At 42.1% G+C, this 22010-nt stretch overlaps 1 protein-coding gene across 1 annotated transcript in view; it reads right to left on the bottom strand.

Moving 5' to 3' along the window:
- oxct1a (3-oxoacid CoA transferase 1a) overlaps positions 1 to 22010 on the bottom strand; it is a 119968-nt gene that overhangs the window by 68386 nt on the left and 29572 nt on the right. Inside the window, exon 7 of the mRNA XM_055920289.1 lies at positions 20406 to 20466. Coding sequence (XP_055776264.1) covers positions 20406 to 20466 — 61 coding nt within the window. The remainder of the gene's footprint in view (positions 1 to 20405; positions 20467 to 22010) is intronic.

Below are 22010 nucleotides of genomic sequence, written 5' to 3'. Positions count from 1 at the left end.
TTTCAAGCCTTCGGTAACCATGGTGTTCACGCCTACCATTTTCTCAATGGCGTCAGACCTGGAGTTGACGAGTAAGGAGAGGGTAGCCACGATGTCAGAGTTCATGTTGGGTTTTTTGGAGGGTGGAGGTTTGCACGGAGTAAATGGTAAAGAGGGGAATTCGTCATATTCAGCAGCATTCGAAAGCATGATATTATCCATAGGGCAAGCGTAGTTATGGCAGTTGTCTATAAGCACAATTCTCTCTTGTTGATTAGCAATAGATCGGCTAGCTTCTTCCTTTCTTTCTTTGTCACGACTTCGCATGGACATGCCGAAATAAATTATCCAATTCTTATTCCAGTCACAGGAAAGTTCTTATATCTTGAACAAATAAAAACAGTAATAGTAATGACTGTAAACTTGTTTTCTTCACAATCTTTCTGAAGTTTGGTGCGGAGCTCTGTAAAAAAGCATCTGTTCAAGCCGCCATCTTGGCCTCCCCTTGCCATGCAAGTGTATACTCGTCAGATGTCATGATACGTCATCAGAAGTGTCCACTTAATTATGAGGGCTGATGGGATAGGCTGTGTCTTTTAAATGTTTGGACTGTAGCCCAGAATACACTTACGTTCAGTCTCTGCATGGTCAATGCAGCATTTACAACAATGTTGATGACAACAATGCTGTTTTCACGTTTATTCTTAATATAAATCCACTAGCGTTCTATAATTACACTATTTGTTTTTCTTACATCTGCAAACATCTAACCACTAATGCTAATTGCTAGCTAGCTAATAAATGTACTGAGTCAGAGAACGTAACTAGCTTTCCAGCCTGATAATACCAGTGATGGTGTGTAGACCTAAATCTGCCAGTTTTTTTTGTTGCAGCGGTATCTTCTAAATCGAAGAGGACTATGCGAAGCAAGAATATGTACGCTCCATGAAGTAGCTAAGAGAATACATTCAATGTAGCCAAAGATTATAGGGTCCCCTATGAAACACTTGGGTTCCTATGTGTCACAATAACTTCTCCTTGGCATTTTCATTTGTTGTCATGTCAAACACTGTATGCTCACTATTATATTCTAACTATAGAATTAGAATAATCATTCTATTTCCATGATTCCAACAGTTCACCAAAGTGTTTTGCTCTAAATCACAAGTCAAATTGCAATTGCAACATTTTGGTTTAGCGGCGGTAGGTAGAGTGTTGGGCCAGTAACCGAAAGGTTGCTGGATCGAATCCCAGAGCTGACAAGGTAAAAATCTGTTGTTCTGAACAAGGCAGTTAACCCACTGTTCCCAGGTAGGCCGTCATTGTCAATAGGAATAGGAATTTGTTCTTAACTGACTTGCCTAGTTAAATAAAGGTTAAATTTAAAAAAGAATAAGGCCTAAATTGTTGTGCAGCCCTACATGGCAGTGTGGAAATGACCTCAAATGAGGGCAGGAAATGCATAAACATAAAATACTGTTATACCATCAAAAGATTATAATAATACTGTGATATTATATTTTTGCCATATCGCCCAGCCCTAGACAAAACACATCATGACAAAAGAGACACCACAGCATTACATAGACTAAGACAACAACACAACATGACAGCTACACAACATGGCAGCAGCACAACATGGAAGCACAAACATTTTTAGGCAAAGACAACAGCACGAAGGACAAAATTGTACAAAAAACACATCAAATGAAGCAGTCACAAGTGTCAGTAAGAGTGTACATGATTGAGTCTTTGAATTTAGAGATAAAACTGTCCAGTTTTAGTGTTTTCTGCAGCTCGTTCTAGCCGCTAGCTGCAGCGAACTGAAAAGAGGAGTGACCCAGGGATGTGTGTGCTTTGGGGACCTTTAACAAAATATGACTGGCAGAACGGGTGTTGTATGTGGAGGATGAGGGTTGCAGTAGATATCTCAGATAGGGGGGAGAGAGGCCGAAGAGGGTTAAGCATCAACCAGTGGGTCTTGCGCCGGGTATAGAGAGATGACCAGTTTATAGAGGAGTAAAGAGGGAAGTGGTGCATCCTATAAGGAGCTTTGGTGGCAAATCTGATAGCCGAATGGTAAAGAACCTCTAGCTGCTCAAGAGCCCCTTTACCTGCCTATCTATAAATTACAACGCCGTAATCTAGCATGGGTGGGATGGTCATTTGAATCAGGGTTAGTTTGGCAGCTGGGTTGAAAGAGGAGCGATTACGATAGATGAAACCAAGTCTAGATTTAACCTTTGCCTGCAGCTTGGATATGTGTTGAGAGAAGGACAGAGAGAGAGAGAGAGAGAGAGTGAGTGAGTGAGTGAGAATGTGTGTGAGTGAGTGTGTTGAGGCGTGTCGGCGAGGGGAAGTAGGGGTCAGTCTGGCTGCGGGCGATGGAGCATGAGGATGACAGCGACCCTTAGCATCCAACTTCTTCATAGCCACTCCATCTCCCTCTGTGTCTGTGTCTATGCATGCGTGTGTGGACTCTTTGCCACAGTCAGGTCTCAGGCTTGATTCCACTAACCTGGGAATCAGCCGAATATTGACATCACACGCAGTCTGTTTCCAACAAGCTCTCTTAGTTGAAGGCCTGTTACTTCAGAATGTGTGTGTGTACTTTGTTTGAGAGAAAAAATGACACCAGTTTCCTGGTGTGTTATGTTCTGTTGTCTTGGTTGGTGCACTGGGATGAAATAATGGAGTGGAATTAGGAAGTAGGCACAAATAGGGTCGGGCTGCAAAAACTAACACGACACCAGCCCAGAAGGCCTGGCTCTGTGAAAGTAATGAACTCAATTACCTCCAGCCAGTCAGACTAAATTGAACAAATCAGTTTGAATTCAAATCTGCTGTAGCCAATTTCTCAACTCAACCCAGAGTCTCCTGAAACTAGGCCATATTCCATATATTAGACACCTATTATTAGAATGCATTTCATAGTTAAACTGCTCTTTGTATGATAGCTCTTTGCACCAGACAATAAATAGAATAAATGCAAAACATCCTAGACGTTATGTTCAGTATGTACCAGTAGATCTGAACATGCAGGCAGGGAGTCCCACCTGCCTGTCTGAGATCACTAGCTCCATTAGGACGCTATGCTATAGCTATGCTATGCTACAGCCATTCATGTGTGTAGGCAAGCAGGTGAGCCGTGCCACGGATTCTGGTGAGTAGTAGTTCAAAGGTGAGCACACACACTAAAGGGCCAGTGCATGCACATTCACACAGAGACAGACAAAAGAAAAGTCAATAGTCTCTGGCAGTGAGTATCGGAAAGCTTTTATGCAAATGTGACCACTGTTTTACCTGCAATTTTCTGCGATTCCTGCAATTACCTCCGATTGCTCTGGAGAAAATTTACCGCTGGAAAAAAAAAGAGGTGTGAGGTCACCACAAGGTGAGCCTTCTCTTCAGGTTTTGGCTAACTTTGCTACAAGGAGTAGGATTGAACGAGTAGTGTACTGGTTTTCAATATGTACGCTAGCTCAGCTACCAGTGGTCAATGGGAACTTTGCATGGTCCAGACAATGTCAATGAGACATGATTGGAAGCAGTGAACATTTTGTTAACCTTTATTTTAGCAGGGAAACCCCATTGAGACCAAGGCCTCTTTTCCAAGGGAGCCCAGCGTGAACACAAATCATACAAATGTACAACATTTACAAATACAACACAATAAAAACAATATTTGCAGACAATTGAAAGGGATATTTTGGCCCTTCATATACTTCCTCAGAGTCAGATGAACTCGTGGATACCCTATTTATACCTCTGTTATACCCTTATACTGTATATAGTTCCTCCAATAGGGCATTATAGAGGACTGATGTTATAAAGTACTGAATATGTTCTTAAAGTGGAACAGCTTTACAAGTCTCTCCATCATACACACGACCCACAGCATTCAATGAAGGCACTGAAGTCTTACAATCACAGACCCACTTTTCACCCATACACAGAATTTTACTTCTTTCTCTCTCCGTTCTAGAGGGGTCACCAACTATTTTCTCTGAAAGCATACATTTCCTGCACATACAGTGCCTTCAGAAAGTATTCATGCCCCTTGACTTATTTCACATGTTGTGTTACTGTCACGACTTCTGCCGAAGTCGTTGCCTCTCCTTGTTCGGGCGGTGTTCGGCAGTCGACGTCACCGGTCTTCTAGCCATCATCGATCCATTTTTCATTTTCCATTGCTTTTGTCTTGTCTTCCCACACACCTGTTTTCAATCCCATCCATTACCTCTTGTGTATTTAACCCTCTGTTTCCCCTCATGTCTTTGTCAGGGATTGTTTTATGTCAACTGTTGTTTATTGATGTATAGGTGCACGACGGGTCCCCGTACCCATATTGATTTTTTACGTATGTACATTGTTCGTGTTTGGAGCATTGTTAAATGGACATTTATTAAAAGTCTCCATTACACTCAGTTTAACTCTCCTGCGCCTGACTTCCCTGCCACCTATACACACGGCTCTGACAGTTACAGCCTGAATTCAAAAAGGATTTCAAAAATAAATCTCAACCATCCACACACAATATCCCATAATGATAAAGTGAAATACATAAATATTGAATTTACATAGTATTGACTCAGGGGTGTGAATACTTATGTAGAAACATCTTTGGCAACGATTACAGCTGTGAGTATTTACGGGTAAGTCTGTAAGAGCTTTGCACTCCTGGATTGTACAATATTTGCACATTATTCCTTTTATAATTCTTCAAGCTCTGTCGAGTTGGTTGTTGATCATTGGTAGACAGCCATTTTCAAGTGTTGCCATAGATTTTCAAGCCGATTTAAGTCAAAACCGTAACTAGGCCACTAACTATGTCGTCTTGGTAAGCAACTCCAGTGTATATGTGGCCTTGTGTTTTGGGTTATTGTCCTGCTAAAAGGTGAATTTGTATACAAGTGTCTGTTGGAAAGGAGACTGAACCAGGTTTTCTAGGAATTTGCCTGTGCTTAGCTTTATTCCATTTCTTGTTATCCTAAAAAAACTCCCTAGTCCTTGCCGATGACAAGCATACCCATAACATGATGCAGCCACCACCATGCTATAAAATACGAAGAGTGGTACTCAGTGATTTTTTTTGTGTTGTATTTTCCCCAAGCATAACACTTTGTATTCAGGACATAATGTTAATTTCTTTAACACATTTTTTTCAGTTTTACTTTAGTGTCCTACTGCAAACAGGATGCATGACGTCGAAGGAATTCCCCGTAGAACACCGAGAGCGGATTGTGTCGAGGCACAGATCTGGGGAAGGGTACAAAAACATTTCTGCAGCATTGAAGGTCCCCAAGAACACAGTGGCCTCCATCATTCTTAAATGGAAGAAGTTTGGAACCACCAAAACGCTTCCTAGAGCTGGCTGCACGACCAAACTGAGTAATTGGGGGAGAAGGGCCTAGGTTAGGGGGGTGACCAAGAACCCGATGGTCACTCTGACAGAGCTCCAGAGTTCCTCTGTTAGGATGGGAGAAACTTCCAAAAGGACAACCATCTCTGCAGCACTCCACCAATCAGGTCTTTATGGTAGAGTGGCCAGACAGAAGCCACTCCTCAGGAAAAGGCACATGACAGCCCGCTTGGAGTTTGCCAAAAGGCATCTAAAGGACTCTCAGACCATGAGGAACAAGAGTCTCAGGTCTGATGAAACCAAGATTGTAGTCTTTGGTCTGAATGCCAAGCGTCACGTCTGGAAGAACCTGGCTCCATCCCTACAGTGAAGCAAGGTGGTGGCGGCATCATGCTGTGGGGATGTTTTTCAGCAGCAGGAACTTGGAGACTAGTCAGGCTGGAGGGAAAGACGACTGGAGCAAAGTACAGAGAGATCCTTGATGAAAACCTGCTCCAGAGTGCCCAGGACCTCAGACTGGGGCGAAGGTTCACCTTTCAACAGGACAACAACCATAAGCACACAGCCAAGACAATGCTCTAAATGTCCTTGAGTGGCCCAACCAGAGCCCAGACTTGAACCTGATCTAACATCTCTGAAGAGACCTAAAAATAGCTGTGCAGCGACGCTCCCCATTCAACCTGACAGAGCTTGAGAGGATCTGCAGAGAAGAATGGGAGAAACTCCCCAAATACAGATGTGCCAAGCTTGTAGCATCATACCCGAGAAGACCCGAGGCTGCAATCGCTGCTTGAATACTAATGTCAAAGTGACATCTCAGTTTTTTTTTATAAATGTGCAAAAATGTCTAAAAAACATTTTTTTCTTTGTCATTATGGGGTATTGTGTGTAGATTGATGAGGGGGAAAAAACGATTTAATCCATTTTAGAAGACGGCTGTAACATAACAAAATGTGGGAAATGTCAAGGGATCTGAATACTTTCCAAATCACTAATCAATCAATAAGAAAGCTCAGGAAATATTTGTATATATATGTATATTTTCTTTACACATATTTAAACCAATTTTTTATGGTAGGCACAAAACTACCTCCATAAAAATGTTTATACTGTTTCCTTCAGACAAGTTCAGTGACACTTGTGGGGGTTGTGGAGCAAAACGGAGAATCTCCCCTTTCCACAGTGGAGTCACATTAGTTTGTAGCCCAAACGGTTCGGACGCTACAGACGTTTTCATGAGAAGACCGACTTTCGGGATGTCTCATCGTCTGACAAACACAGCTGCAACTCGGCCACCTTCCACCTTGGTTGAGACGCAGCCCACGCAAAAAAAAACAACAACATATCTCTAGCTTAAACAGACAGATTTTGATGGGGATTTTTTCAATTATGTTACCTAAGATTGACGCAGCGGTGCGTCAATTGACTCTAGGTTAATTGAACAACCTTTGCATTACAGCCCACGATCCATTGGACATGATGATTGTACCTGTGACAAGGGGACAAGAGACAGAGAGATGTGTGCTACGGAACGTTCCACAACGGAGCCCAGCATAGACTCGTTGCCTAGCAACCAGGGTGGCCTGCAATTATTCCGTCATTTTCAAAGCCTTCTATCCATCTCCTAAGAGAATGAGAAAGTTGCCTACTTTTTAAAATTCTTTTACCAGTAAAACCTTTAGCTAGTTCCACCACCTTTGGAAGACTGGGGGATAAGACAAGCTAGTGTAGTAGCCTATATCTGAGGTTGAGTTGAGGATGAGTGTCATTCAATACTGTTTTCATTGAAGTGTGACATAAGTCGGGAGCACAGTGGTAAGATCCACCTTCAACAACACGGTCACAAATAGCTTAGCCATGTAGGAAAATGACTCCTTTTATTTTCTGCACACCACAACCACCAGTATGCCACTTTATGCCAGTATGCCACCTTTCCAACAAGAGATGCCCCGGTCAACTGCAAGATCTGTTATTGTCAAGTGGAAACGTCTTTTTGAGCAGCAACAGCTCAGCCACGAAGTGGTAGGCCACACAAGCTCACAGAAAGGGACCGCCAAGTGCTGAAGCACGTAGCGCGTAAAAGTAGTCTGCCCTCTGTTGCCACACTCCCTACCGAATTCCAAACTGCCTCTGGAAGCAACGTCAGCACAATAACTGTTCGTCGGGAGCTTAATGAAACTGATTTCCATGGCCGAGCAGCTGCACACAAGCCTAAGATCACCATAAGTAATACCAAGTGTCGGCTGGAATGGTGTAAAGCTCTTCGCCATTGGACTCTGGAGCAGTGGAAACGTGTTCTCTGAAGTGATGAATCTTGCTCAGTCCAACAGACGAATCTGGGCTTGGCAGATGCCAGGCGAACGCTACCTGCCCCAATGCATAGTGCCAACTATAAAGTTTGATGGAGGAAAAATGGTCTGGCGCTGTTTTTCATGGTTCAGTCCTCTTCGTTCCAGTGAAGGGAAATCTTAATGCTACAGCATACAATGCAATTCTATATGATTCTGTGCTTCCAACTTTGTGGCAACAGTTTCGGGAAGGCCCTTTCCTGTTTCAGCATGACAATGCCCCCGTGCACAAAGTGAGGTCCATACAGTAATGGTTTGTCGAGATCGGTGTGGAAGAACTTGACTGGCCTGCACAGATCCCTGACCTCAACCCCATCAAACTCCTTTGGGATGAATTGGAAAGCTGACTGCGAGCCAGGCCTAATCGCCCAACATCAGTACCCAACCTCACTAATGCGCTTGTGGCTGAATTGAAGCAAGTCCCTGCAGCAATGTTCCAACATCTAGTGGAAAGCCTTCACAGAAGAGTGGAGGCTGTTATAGCAGCAAAGGGGGAACCAACTCCATATTAATGCCCATGATTTTGGATGAGAGAAGACAGCTTACATAGTTTCATAGCCTGGTCCCGGATCTCTTATGTGTTTTAGCCAACTACAATCACTATCATTGTCATGTCATACATGGTAGTATCGTGCTCCTATAATGTACATTTTTTTGTGTTTTATTATGAAACAAATCTAGTTTACTCATCAGCATCCCTGTCCAATATGAACACCAACCTGAGATACTCTGCTGCTGCAGATAACCTATGGCCCCTTGTGGGATAAATAAAGTCTTAATAATGCATTGAAAGAAACAGTTTCGAATTCAGCCCACTTTTCCCTTTGTATCTTTTTGCAATTAAAGCACACTTGCTGCAATCCTTCCCCTGTTGGTTTCAATACCCACATTTGTTTTTCATAGATACTTGAGTAAATAACCCTCAACATTCTCTCCACAGACACATCAATATCTTCAGAATGACCTTCTCACTATTTGTCTATGCAGAGACCCGTTATGTCTACGCAGTCAATGTATAGCCTAATTAATTTAAATTGCATAGAAGAATGTAGAACAGCCCGCATGTGCCGATGCACACACACACATCTGGAGATACAGGGGTGCATGCAGAGTGGGTCCTCCACTGAGGCACACTGGTCGGTCTGTCTGCTGTGCTGTGCTGTCTGTCGCTGGGGGTCAGAGTCATACATACATTATTACCGGGGCCACTCCAACACCTGACCTATTCCAACACACTGCTCAACCCAGGAAGCATTTAGTAGAATGCCACCAGATCAATACCCACAACACCCCAGATTGAAGGCAGAACATGTTCCGAATTCCAAAGATGAACTTATCTTCAGTGAGGCCATAATTGTTTCCCTATCAGAGATAAAAGGGTCTTAGTGGCAATATAAGGCGATTGCTATATTGCCTCAATTTCATAGATAATGTTCATGTGCATTGGCACCATGAAAAGGAGTCATAAAAAGCCATAAAAAGTGGTTAATGAGGATATGGTCATTTTCCGGTCACAAAGTTAACACAGAAAGCGTTAAGACTTGTGCCTCATATTGAATGTGTCGCTTTATGCAAACAAATTGACAGAGTATGGTGGTGTTACACTCTAAATAGACAAGAGAGGCTAAATTCCAAACATATTTTCATTACAATTTCTATCCTAAATCGTTATTGGGTGCACCCATGACAGCACTTGCTTTGAATGGGAATATCAGTTCTACTCATTCTCAGTTCTACTCATGAGAGTATTTTAGAGTGTTTAAGAACTCTGGTGGTACATTTACATGAGTCATTTAGCAGACACTCTTATCCACAGCAGTAACAGTAGTGAGTGCATAGATTTTTGTACTGGTCCCCCCGTGGGAATCGAACCCACAGCCCTGGCGTTGCAAGCTCCATGCTCTACCAACTGAGCCACACGGGACCGTGGTGACTCTCTCTCTATTCCTTGTGTGTGAAGAAGACATTTTTTAGAAGCGCTACTCTCATTACACGTGAGAATACTGTTTGATATGTCTATGCTTGGCTTCAGTGCCATTTAGACAATCGAGTGGATAGAAGCATTTATTTGATATGCAGATGTCTGTTTGAAAGGCACTTCTGAATGAAAGTAAATTAAAAAGAGCTAACAAGTAAAAAATGTAAAGCTTACTGCTGAAATGTATTTTGTGCACCCTGGTTTGGGCGTCAGGGAAAATGTTATACCTGATGTTTAATGACGATTAATTAAGGAGTTGGATGCACATTTCAAACTCTGTTTCTGTTCATAATCTGATTTTAAAGTATGTTTGGGAAGTGTGTTACGTTTACTATTCATTAATTGAGACGTGACAACAATTTAAAATAGGCTACCTACAGTAACATTTCTTTAGTCTAACTAAGATATCATATCCCCTTTTCAAAATAATTTAACTCCTTTCTGACCTTGCTTTAAATGCGATTCCCTTCCCTCTTTTTCCTCTCTAGGGTGTTCCTCCCTGCCACAGTCGTTCTGCGTCAAATTAGTTCGTAAAAAGCATTGACATAAGTACCATTTAGGTGTCATGAATTTAGAGCATTTGACCTGCACTCCATAAAATGTGGCATGTGCAATAACGTTTTACAACCAAGCTTGATGACCAAGTCCCCTGAACAACAGTTGCCATCAAGCTTGATTCATTAGACTGAGAAAAAATATTGCACAAGCCACACTTTACTATTGGTTTGCATTCCAGATCAACCATTCATCCATCAATCTGTAGGCCCAGTGTTTCAGTTGCCCGCCGCTGCTAAATGAATATAGGGGAAAACACTGAGGCCTATTTGTTTGCACTTTCTGAGTGAGTGAGTGAGTGAGTGAGTGAGTGAGTGAGTGAGTGAGTGAGTGAGTGAGTGAGTGAAAATCGGTAATACAAACATTGTCATCCTGCAAGAAACCTGGTATAGAGAAGACGGACCCACTGGTTGCCCTCTAGGTTACAGAGAGCCGGTAGTCCCATCCACCAAACTACCAGGTGTGAAACAGGGAAGGGACTCAAGGGGTATGCTAATTTGGTATAGAGCAGACCTAACTCACTCCATTAATCAAAACAAGAACATTTTACATTTGGCTAGAAATTCAAAAGGAAATTCTCTTAACAGAGAAAAATGTCCTCCTGTGTGCTACCTATATCCCCCCACTAGAATCCCCATACTTTAATGAAGACAGCTTCTCCATCCTGGAGGGGGAAATCAATCATTTCCAGGCCCAGGGACATGTACTAGTCTGTGGCGACCCAAATGCCAGAACCGGACGAGAACCTGACACCTTCAGCACACAGGGGGACAAACACCTGCCTGCAGGTGACAGCATTCCCTCCCCCATATGCCCCCCTAGGCACAACTATGACAACATAACCAACAAAAACGGGGAACAACTCCTGCAGCTCTGTCGCACGCTGGGTATGTACATAGTCAATGGTAGGCTTCGAGGGGACTCCTATGGTAGGTAGACCTATAGCTCATCTCTTGGCAGTAGTACTGTAGACTACTTTATCACTGACCTCAACCCAGAGTCTCTCAGAGCGTTCACAGTCAGCCCACTGACACCCCTATCAGACCACAGCAAAATCACAGTCTACTTGAACAGAGCAATACTCAATCATGAGGCATCAAAGCCAAAAGGAACTGAGTAACATTAAGAAATGCTATAAATGGAAGGAATGCAGTTTGGAAACCTACCAAAAAACAATTAGGCAACAACATATTCAATCCCCTTTAGACAACTTCCTGGGTAAAACGTTACACCTTCAATATTACAGTGGAAACTTGGCAGTAGAAAATCTTAACAGTATATTTGACCTCTCAGCTTCCCTATCAAATCTAAAAATCTCAAATAGAAAACCGAAGAAAATTAACAACAATCACAAAAGGTTTGATGAAGAATGCAAAGATCTAAGAAAGAAATTGAGAAACCTGTCCAACCAAAAACATAGAGACCCGGAAAACCTGAGTCTACGCCTTCACTATGGTGAATCACTAAAACAATACAGAAATACACTACGGAAAAAGAAGGAACAGCACGTCAGAAATCAGCTCAATGTAATTGAAGAATCCATAGACTCTAACCACTTCTGGGAATATTGGAAAAAACACAAAACTAACAACACAAAGAATTATCTATCAAAAATAGAGATGTATGGGTAAACCACTTCTCCAATATTTTTGGCTCTATAACAAAGAACAAACAGCAAAAACATATACATGATCAAATACAAATCTTAGAATCAACTATTAAAAACTACCAGAACCCACTGGATTCTCCAATTACCTTGAATGAGCTACAGGACAAAATAAAAACCCTCCAACCCAAAAAGGCATGTGGTGTTGATGGTATCCTCAATGAAATGATCAAAAAAGACAAATTCCAATTGGCTATACTAAAACTCTTTAAAATCATCATTAGCTCTGGCATCTTCCCCAATATTTGGAACCAAAGACTGATCAACCCAATCCCCAAAAGTGGAGACAAATTTGACCCCAATAACTACCGAGGGATATGTGTCAACAGCAACCTTGGGAAAATCCTCTGCATTATCATTAACAGCAGACTCGTACATTTCCTCAGTGAAAACAATGTACTGAGCAAATGTCAAACTGGCTTTTTACCAAATTACCATACAACAGACCACGTATTCACCCTGCACACCCTAATTGACAAACAAACAAACCAAAACAAAGGCAAAGTCTTCTCATGCTTTGCTGGTTTCAAAAAAGCCATTGACTCAATTTGGCATGAGGGTCTGCTCTGCAAATTGACGGAAAGTGGTGTTGGGGGAAAAACATACAACATTATAAAATCTATGTACACAAACAACAAGTGTATGGTTAAAATAGGCAAAAAACACATATTTCTTCCCACAGGGCCGTGGGGTGAGACAGGGATGCAGCTTAAGCCCCACCCTCTTCAACATATTTATCAACGAATTCGCGCGGGCACTAGAAAAGTCTGCAGCACCCGGCCTCCCCCTACTAGAATCTGAAGTCAAATGTCTACTGTTCTGATGATCTGGTGCTTCTGTCACCAACCAAGGAGGGCCTACAGCAGCACCTAGATATTCTGCACAGATACTGCCAGACCTGGGCACTGACAGTAAATCTCAGTAAGACCAAAATAATGGTGTTCCAAAAAAGGTCCAGTCGCCAGGACCACAAATACAAATTCCATCTAGACACCGTTGCCCTAGAGCACACAAAAAAACGATACATACCTTGGCCTAAACATCAGCGCCACAGGTAACTTCCACAAAACTGTGAACGATCTGAGACAAGGCAAGAAGTTCATTCTATGCCATCAAAAGGAACATAGAATTCAACATACCAATTAGGATCTGGCTAAAATTACTTGAATCAGTTATAGAACCCATTGCCCTTTATTGTTGTGAGCTCTGGGGACCGCACACCAACCAAGAATTCACAAAATGGCACAAACACCAAATTGAGACTCTGCATGCAGAATTCTGCAAAAATACCCTCAGTGTACAACGTAAAACACCAAATAATGCATACAGAGCAGAATTAGGCCGATACCCGCTAATTATCAAAATCCAGAAAAGAGCCGTTAAATTCTACAACCACCTAAAAGGAAGCGATTCCCAAACCTTCCATTACAAAGCCATCACCTACAGAGAAATGAACCTGGAGAAGAGTCCCCTAAGCAAGCTGGTCCTGGGGCTAGGTTCACAAACACAAAAACACATCCCACCGAGCCCCAGGACAGCAACACAATTAGACCCAACCAAATCATGAGAAAACAAAAAGATAATTACTTGACACATTGGAAAGAATTAACAAAAAAAAACAGAGCAAACTAGAATGCTATTTGGCACTAAACAGAGAATACACAGTGGCATAATACCTGACCACTGTGACTGACTCAAACTTAAGGAAAGCTTTGACTATGTACAGACTCAGTGAGCATAGCCTTGCTATTGCGAACGGCAGACCTGGCTCTCAAGAGAAGACAGGCTATGTGCACACTGCCCACAAAATGAGGTGGAAACTGAGCTGCACTCCCTAACCTACTGCCCAATGTATGACCATATTAGAGACACATATTTCCCTCAGATTACACAGATCCACAAAGAATTCGAAAACAAACCCGATTATGATAAACTCCAATATCTACTGGGTGAAATACCACAGTGTGCCATCACTGCAGCAAGATTTGTGACCTGTTGAAACAAGAAAAGGTCAACCAGTGAAGAACAAACACCATTGTAATACAACCCATATTTATGCTTATTTATTTTCCCTTTTGTACTTTAACCATTTGTACATCGTTACAACACTGTAAATATACATAATATGACATTTGTAATGTTTTTATTCTTTTGAAACTTCTGTGAGTGTAATGTTTACTGTAAATTTGTATTGTTTATTTCACTTTTGTATATTATCTACCTCACCTGCTTTGGCAATGTTAACATATGTTTCCCATGCCAATAAAACCCCTTGAATTTAATAGAATTGAGAGAGAGATGTGTGTGTGTGAGTGATAGAGAAATAATGTGTGAGAGAGACATTTCCTACCCCAATTCGATAAAAAGTCCATAATAATAAAGTCATAATAAATCTGACTGAGTGTGCCACATCAGCCACAGCATGGGGGTCAATAACACCATGGTAGATAGTAGTAAAGGTAGTGCTGGATCAGATGTTGTCCAGGTCCGTCAGCTCAGACAGAAACTCTGGACAGATGGTTGAGACGCCTAAAGGTTGAAGCTGACAGTCCATGATTAAACATGCAATTACGTCCCCAGCAGCCTGAATCTCTCCTCTTCTCCCGCTCAACTCAACGGGTGTATTATTCAGGGGACTCAAGAGAACAAATGCAAATTAATTACTTAAAAATCATACAATGTGATTTTCTGGATTTTTGCTTTTGATTCCGTCTCTCACATTTGAAGTGTACCTATAATAAAAAATTACAGACCTCTACATGCTTTGTAAGTAGGAAAACCTGCAAAATCGGCAGTGTTTCAAAAACTTGTTCTCCCCACTGTATATATAAGCCAGGTGAATGCTATACTTGTGTAGTGAATGAAGGGAGTTTCCCTCCATACAATGTAGCCTAATGCACTTTGAGTACCTGGTGGAATAAACCATTGTAAAATGTACTTGTATACAGACAGTAGTTTCAGCATTTCACTGGACTGGCCTCATTGACCTTGCTAATACCTCTTTTACCTCCTTAACTTAGAAAATATGCTTCTTGCATTGAATAGAGACAGCTCTCCAGCTCACTGCACTCTATAGCATGATAAATCTCCTTAATGTCTGCCTTGGCTTAATTGAAAAAGAGAAGTACATTAAAAGTGTCTAATGGAATATAGGAAAACGCTTCTCTCTCCCAGCTCATAAATCCAGCCCAGAGCACCCAGCTATTCCGACAGACTTTCTTCTCAATTTTATGACTAAGACGGTTTATATCACCAGAGAGCCCAAGGTGGGGGGCAGGGGATTCATGTCAGCCATCGTAAGTTTGGAGACGGGGGTGATAGCGAGTTTATAGCCAGTCTGGGGCTGGGGGTTGATCAATGTTGTCAGAGCTTACTGCTATACATGACCCAGAGACAGGACCGGCGTTATGGGCGGGCATTATGGGGCCTGGCCTGCCCTACCGTACTTCCTTGCACATCCAAATAAAATATTGATCATTTATTTGACCGGGACACACGCCAACAGAAAGACCCATCAATCTCAGATAAAGCATCCGAGTGAGCGAAACAGCGCCCCTCTGTCTCACTACATGTAGCCCATGAATCGGATGCTGTCTGGACAAAAAGAGTATAGCATGTCATACTCTTTTTAGCCAGACAGCATTCGATACATGGGCTACATATAGTGAGACTGAGGGGCGCTGTTTCGCTCACTCGGATGCTTTCTACGGTGAGATTGTTTCAGCAGAGAGGAAGAGGCGACACGAGAGGGCTCACTCTCACCTAAATGTGTCCAGAACTAGCCCAACGGTTTTCTATGGGCTTAATATGCAGACCTAAGCTTTTGCCTGCCTTCCCACCTTTGGGACAATGACTCCCATTAGGGCGGAGAAATGAGCATCTCGTCATTACCAGTCAAAGGTTTGGACACACCTACTCATTTAAGGGTTTTTCTATTTTCTATGTTGAGAATAATAGTAAAGACATCAAAACTATGAAATAACACATATGGAATCATGTAGTAACCAAAATAAGTGTTGAACAAATCAAAATATATTTTATATTTGAGATTCTTCAAAGTAGCCACCCTTTGCCTTGATGGCAGCTTTTCATTCTTGGCATTCTCTCAACCAGCTTCACCTGGAATGCTTTTCCAACAGTCTTGAAGGAGTTCCCACATATGCTGAGCACTTGCTAGCTGCTTTTCCTTCACTCTGTGGTCCAACTCATCCCAAACCATCTCAATTGGGTTGAGGTCGGGTGATTGTGGAGGCCAGGTCATCTGATGGAGCACGCCATCACTCTCCTTCTTGGTCAAATAGCCCTTACACAGCCTGGAGATGTATCGGGTCATTGTCCTGTTGAAAAACAAATGATAGTCCCACTAAGCACAAACCAGATGGGATGGCGTATCGCTGCAGAATGCTGTGGTATCCATGCTGGTTAAGTGTGCCTTGAATTCTAAATAAATCACTGACAGTGTCACCAGCAAATAACCCCCACACCATCACACCTCCTCCACCATGCTTCACGGTGGAAACAACACATGCGGAGATCATCCATTCACCTACTCTGCGTCTCACAAAGACACGGCAGTTGGAAACCAAAACTCTCCAATTTGGACTCATCAGACCAAAGGACAAATTTCCACCGGTCTAATGTCATTGCTTGTGTTTTTTGGCCCAAGCAAGTCTCTTATCATTATTGGGGTCCTTTAGTAGTGGTTTCTTTGCAGCAATTCGACTATGAAGGCCTGATTCACACAGTCTGAACAGTTGATGTTGAGATGTGTCCGTTACTTGAACACTATGAAGCATTTCTTTGAGTTGTATTTTCTGAGGCTGGTAACTCTAATGAACTTGTGCTCTGCAGCAGAGGTAACTCTGGGTCTTCCTGTGGCGGTCCTCATGAGAGCCAGTTTCATCATAGCGCTTGATGGTTTTTGTGACTGCATTTGAAACTTTCAAAGTTCTTGACATTTTCCGCATTGACTGACCTTCGTGTCTTAAAGAAATGACGGACTGTCGTTTCTCTTTGCTTATTTCAGCTGTTCTTGCCATAATATGGACTTGGTAATTTACCAAATAGGGCTATCTTCTGTATACCACCCCTACCTTGTCACAACACAACTGATTAGCTGAAACGCATTAAGAAGGAAATAAATTCCACAAATTAACTTTTAACAAGGCCCACCTGTTAATCGAAACGCATTCCAGGTGACTACCTCATGAAGCTGGTTGAGAGAATGCCAAGAGTGTGCAAAGCTGTCAAAGGCAAATGGAGGCTACTTTGAAGAATCTGTAATATAAAATATACAGTGATCCCTCGCCACTTCGCGGTTCACTTATCGCGGATTCGCTATTTCGCGGATTTTCATAATGCATTTTTTTTTTTTTTTTGGTGCATTGTGCTCTGCATTCTGATTCGCTAAAAACTCACTCCCGCTTCTTGTATGGATGACAAAAGCGCTCAATCTGGATTGGTTCAAAAACTGTTTCATCCCGGAGGTCAAGTGTTATTTGAGAGGAAAGGGACTGAACTTTAAAGTGCTTCTGCTCCTTGACAACGCCGGAGGTCACGGTAATGATTTGGCATATGATGGTGTGCAAATCGAATTTCTGCCGCCAAACACTACATCCCTGATTCAGCCCATGGACCAAGGAGTCATCCGTGCTTTCAAGGCTCTCTATACGCGCAACACCCTGCAACATCTTGTTGACGCTATGGACTCGGATCAAGATTTCTCACTGAAGGACTACTGGCGTGGATACACCATCGCATCGTGTCTCTAAAACATTCAGAGGGCCATTCAGGAAATGAAAACGGAAACTCTGAAGGCCTGCTGGAAAAAACTATGGCCAGAGGCAGTGCAAAACGCAACCGGAGGCTCGCTTGACGAGGTCCACCACTCTGCCGTAGAAACAGCTGTGAATCTGGCTAAACAGATTGGAGGAGACGGCTTTAATGACATGAGTCCGGATGACATAAACGCCCTGATTGATGGAGACGCACAGCCGCTGACCGATGCAGAGCTGGCAGAAATGACAAAGCCACAAAGCGACGATGAAAGAGAAGAGGGAGAAGAGGACACGAGAGATGAGGAGGAAGGACTAACGCTTGGTCGCTTAGCAACCATGGTGCGAATGGCCACTGAACTTAACCGAGTAGCTGAGGAATGGGACCCTTTGATGAGTTGTTCATTATAGTTCTCCAACGTAATCGATGGTGGCATGTCGGTGTACAAGGATCTTTTTGCAAAGAAGAAAAAAGAGCGACAACAGCTGCCTATCACTATGTTCTTCTCCCGAACAAACACACCTGCACCGCGGGCTTCAGAAGAAGAGAACACTGCAGAGCGCAGTCAGGATGCAGCGGCCCAGTCTGAAGAGCAGTGAAACGGCCTACACGTGAGTCACTGTATTTGTATACATGTAATAGTTGCTAATTGTAAAAAAAAAAAAAGTTTTCTATTTCGCGGATTTCACTTATCGCGGGTCATTTTCGGAACGTAACCCCCGCGATAAACGAGGGATTACTGTATTTTGATTTGTTTAACACTTTTTTGGTTACTACATGATTCCATTTGTGTTATTTCATAGTGTTGATGTCTTCACTATTACTCTACAATGTAGAAAATAGTAAAAAAAAAAAAAAAAAACCTGGAATGAGTAGGTGTGTCCAAACTTTTGACTGGTAATGTATATTGATCTCTGGTTTTAGGCAGCCATTTGTGAATTGGAAAGTAAAGTTGGCGTGTGCACAGTGCACTATTCAGCTGCTGGCTTCCACAAAAGTAAGTTGAGGTTTTCCTAAAATTATATAATTATACCTGTCTAAATAAAATAATTCAAAATACTTCACTAGAGAGCATGACTTATGCCTAACAAACACTTAGGCCTATGCCTATTTGGGAAGCCCATTTGGCAATTGGCCTAGCTCATAAATGAGTTGCGGCTGTCAGTGAAAAGCATCTAAAATATGTGTAAAGATAATGTGTCTTGAGTATATTTTAAAATGTTGAGACAAGAAGGGGGGGGGGGGGGTGTAGCTAAGATATGGTTCATCTCTCTACAGAATGCATGCACTCAGCTCTCCAGAATGCACTCAGCTGTCTCCCGCCAATTCTTGCAAATTCATTGTTTCATTATGAGAATTCTTTGCCTTTGGACTGTTTTTTAAAATCAATTCCCCATTACATATGTCACCAGTAGTAGATGTACCGTTAATCCCCATCATTTGGCTACATTCATTTTTGTTAATGCATGTATTAATTAGGCTATAGTAATTTACTATTCTCATTCTCGGAGAGATAACATGTTGTGCAGAGTTCACAACCTGCTACACTTGTGAGAAACAAGATTTGGTTTATTTCATAAACATCATTTACGAGTTGTCAATGATTTTATTGTCTTTTGTTTGGAGGGTTCCATGTGAGCAATAAGCATGTGTCTGGTTTCTCTGTGCTAATAATGTTGAGAGAGCATGCATAGAAGTACCTGACCTGCTGGATTGTCTTAACTCACCACCTCCAACACAACATTTTTCTTCACCTCACACAGTAAGTCAAAAAAGTCTGTTTTTAACATCCATTTCAATGATAATAGTTCCTCACATAAAAAAATCTTTACAACACTATCCAGGCCTCAATAACCACCAAGCCTCAGCGTGAAAGAGCAAAATATCATGATCTGATGATCCCATATATCCAGTGGAAATGGAAATGTCATAAAATACCTGAACATTTTTCCCTTAGGCATAAACAGCTGTCTGTCCCTGAGCTCACTGTTGCTGGAAACTCTGAGGGTCCAGAAAAGACTATTGATACAATGTTGCAAGTTAACTAGGAACAGCTTCAGGCCAGATCCAGTTGATGGATTTAATACAATGTTGCACTTCAGTAGCGATGGCTCAAGTCAAGACAGATAGAACGGGAGGCACACAGGTGGAGTAGAGAGGTGAATGATATTGAAAGAACCTGAATTTTCATCAGGATATTTTCTACTGCATGCAGTAGAAATGACCAACAAATGACCAACGAAATGACCAACAAAATGTTTCTCAGGCTAACCCAGTTTTTAGCCGTGACCGCAGGAGGACTGGCTGAAAGCCACCACGTGGGAATCACTGGACCACACAACATTCTGTGACCCCCAACTCATGTACTCAGACTCTTTATGTCGAGTACCTTGCGGTTGACATAATACCAGAAGACTGAGCCAACTAGTAGAATCTAGACTTTTAATCAGGCCATCCTACTGAAAGGGCCAGATATTTATTTATTTATTTATTTATTTAACCTTTATATAACTAGGCAAGTCAGTTAAGAACAAATTCTTATTTGATATGAAACAGCTATTACATTATAACGCAGCTATTAAACAACCAGTACTCATGCTCTCGTCAGACACAGCTGAAATCACGTGACTGATTTCTTAATGTCTGTGTCACAAATCACAAAAACAACAGGTGAAGACAGCAGAACAGTGCCATAGACATGTAAGGGGGTATGGCGCTGGGGTGCAGGGACATGGCTCATACCTCTACAATGGTGACTTTGGCTGCCTTGCACATGGGCTGGTTGAAGTTCCTGGCTGTTTTCCTACATGGAGAGAGAAAGAGAGAGAGAGAGAGAAAGAGATGACATTAGCTAACAAGCATTCATGAGGGAGGCAACAAGGGAGCAATACAAGAAAGCAGGCACAGAGAAGTAATGGAATGGAAGTACAAGAAGTCAATTAAGCATTAAGGCATAACAGGCAGTGCAGTATCATGAACACAGTCACGGGTAAATGGCGTTGTTCGGCCCGGCGCGATAGGGAAGGTTTTGTAACATGAGTTACAGCATCAACACAGAGCAATCATGAACCGTGCAACAATCATTTCAACGTTGCCTGTTTTTGCCTGTGAAATCAAAAGGGGATTGTTTATTGCAAAGTAGATACTGCGCTCTTGTGGTGACCAATTGAATTGCATTCACTATCACTTATTTTCAGTGTACAGGAGAGTAAATATTCAGGGGGAAAAAACAATACGGGTCCGTTTTTATGTGGACCGAGAGAATGTTCTTCTTGTTCTTCTCACATACTGACAGAGAAGGGAACTAAGAAGAAAAGTCCATTCGGTCAGATGTAATTTCAATTTTCTACAGCTTTTCTGGAGAACGTTCAGTCTCTTTAAGCTGTCTAGTGTCAACATCTTAATTCAGTCACTGAGTCTAAAAGTTAATATCCTACCAGCAATCCATATGGCACAGAGCGACCTGCAGGCCCGGAGTTTTGCTTATTGTGGAAACATCACTAGGTGATTAGAAATTGTTAAACCTGTCCTGGGACAAGCAGTGGCCTAAATCACAGTGGCTTAGGTAAATATTTAGTGTCAAATGGATATGTATTACATAATGTACATTTATTCAATACTACGCTGATGGCTTTTTTGAAATAATGAACCACCTCGTCTCTTCAACAGCATTACAGTCTTAGTGACAGCAGACTTAACTTCTTATGGCTGGGAGGCAGTATTAGGTAGCTTGGATGAATAAGGTGCCCAGAGTAAAGTGCCTGCTACTCAGCACCAGAAGCTAAGATAGGCATATTATTAGTAGATTTGGATAGAGAACACTCTGAAGTTTCTAAAACTGTTTGAATGATGTCTGTGAGTATAACAGAACTCATTTGGCAGGCAAAAACCTGAGAGAAAATCCAACCAGGAAGTGGGAAATCTGAGGTTTGTAGTTTTTCAACTCTTCGCCTATCCAAGATACAGAGTAAATTTTGTCCGATTGCACTTCCTAAGGCTTCCACTAGATGTGGCTTTGAGGCTTCTACTGTGAAGGGGGACAGAATGTGAGCTGTTTCAACCAGAGGTCTGGCAGAGTGCTATGAGCTCAGTCTCGAACACGCCCGTGAGAGTTAGCTGCGTTCCATTGCATTTCTAAAGACAAAGGAATTCTCCGGTTGAAACATTATTGAAGATTTATGTTAAAAACATCCTAAAGATTGATTCTATACATCGTTTGACATGTTTCTACGAACTGTAACTGAACTTTTTGACTTTTCGTCTGGACCTAGTGCTCGCGCCTCATGAATTTGGATTTGTGAACTAAACGCGCGAACAAAAAGGAGGTATTTGGACATAAATTATGGA

Source organism: Salvelinus fontinalis, chromosome 4 (genome assembly GCF_029448725.1).
Source record: "Salvelinus fontinalis isolate EN_2023a chromosome 4, ASM2944872v1, whole genome shotgun sequence".
Lineage (NCBI taxonomy): Eukaryota > Metazoa > Chordata > Actinopteri > Salmoniformes > Salmonidae > Salvelinus > Salvelinus fontinalis.
The sequence above is the reverse complement of the archived record's forward strand: the minus strand, read 5'-3'. Positions and strand labels throughout refer to the sequence as shown.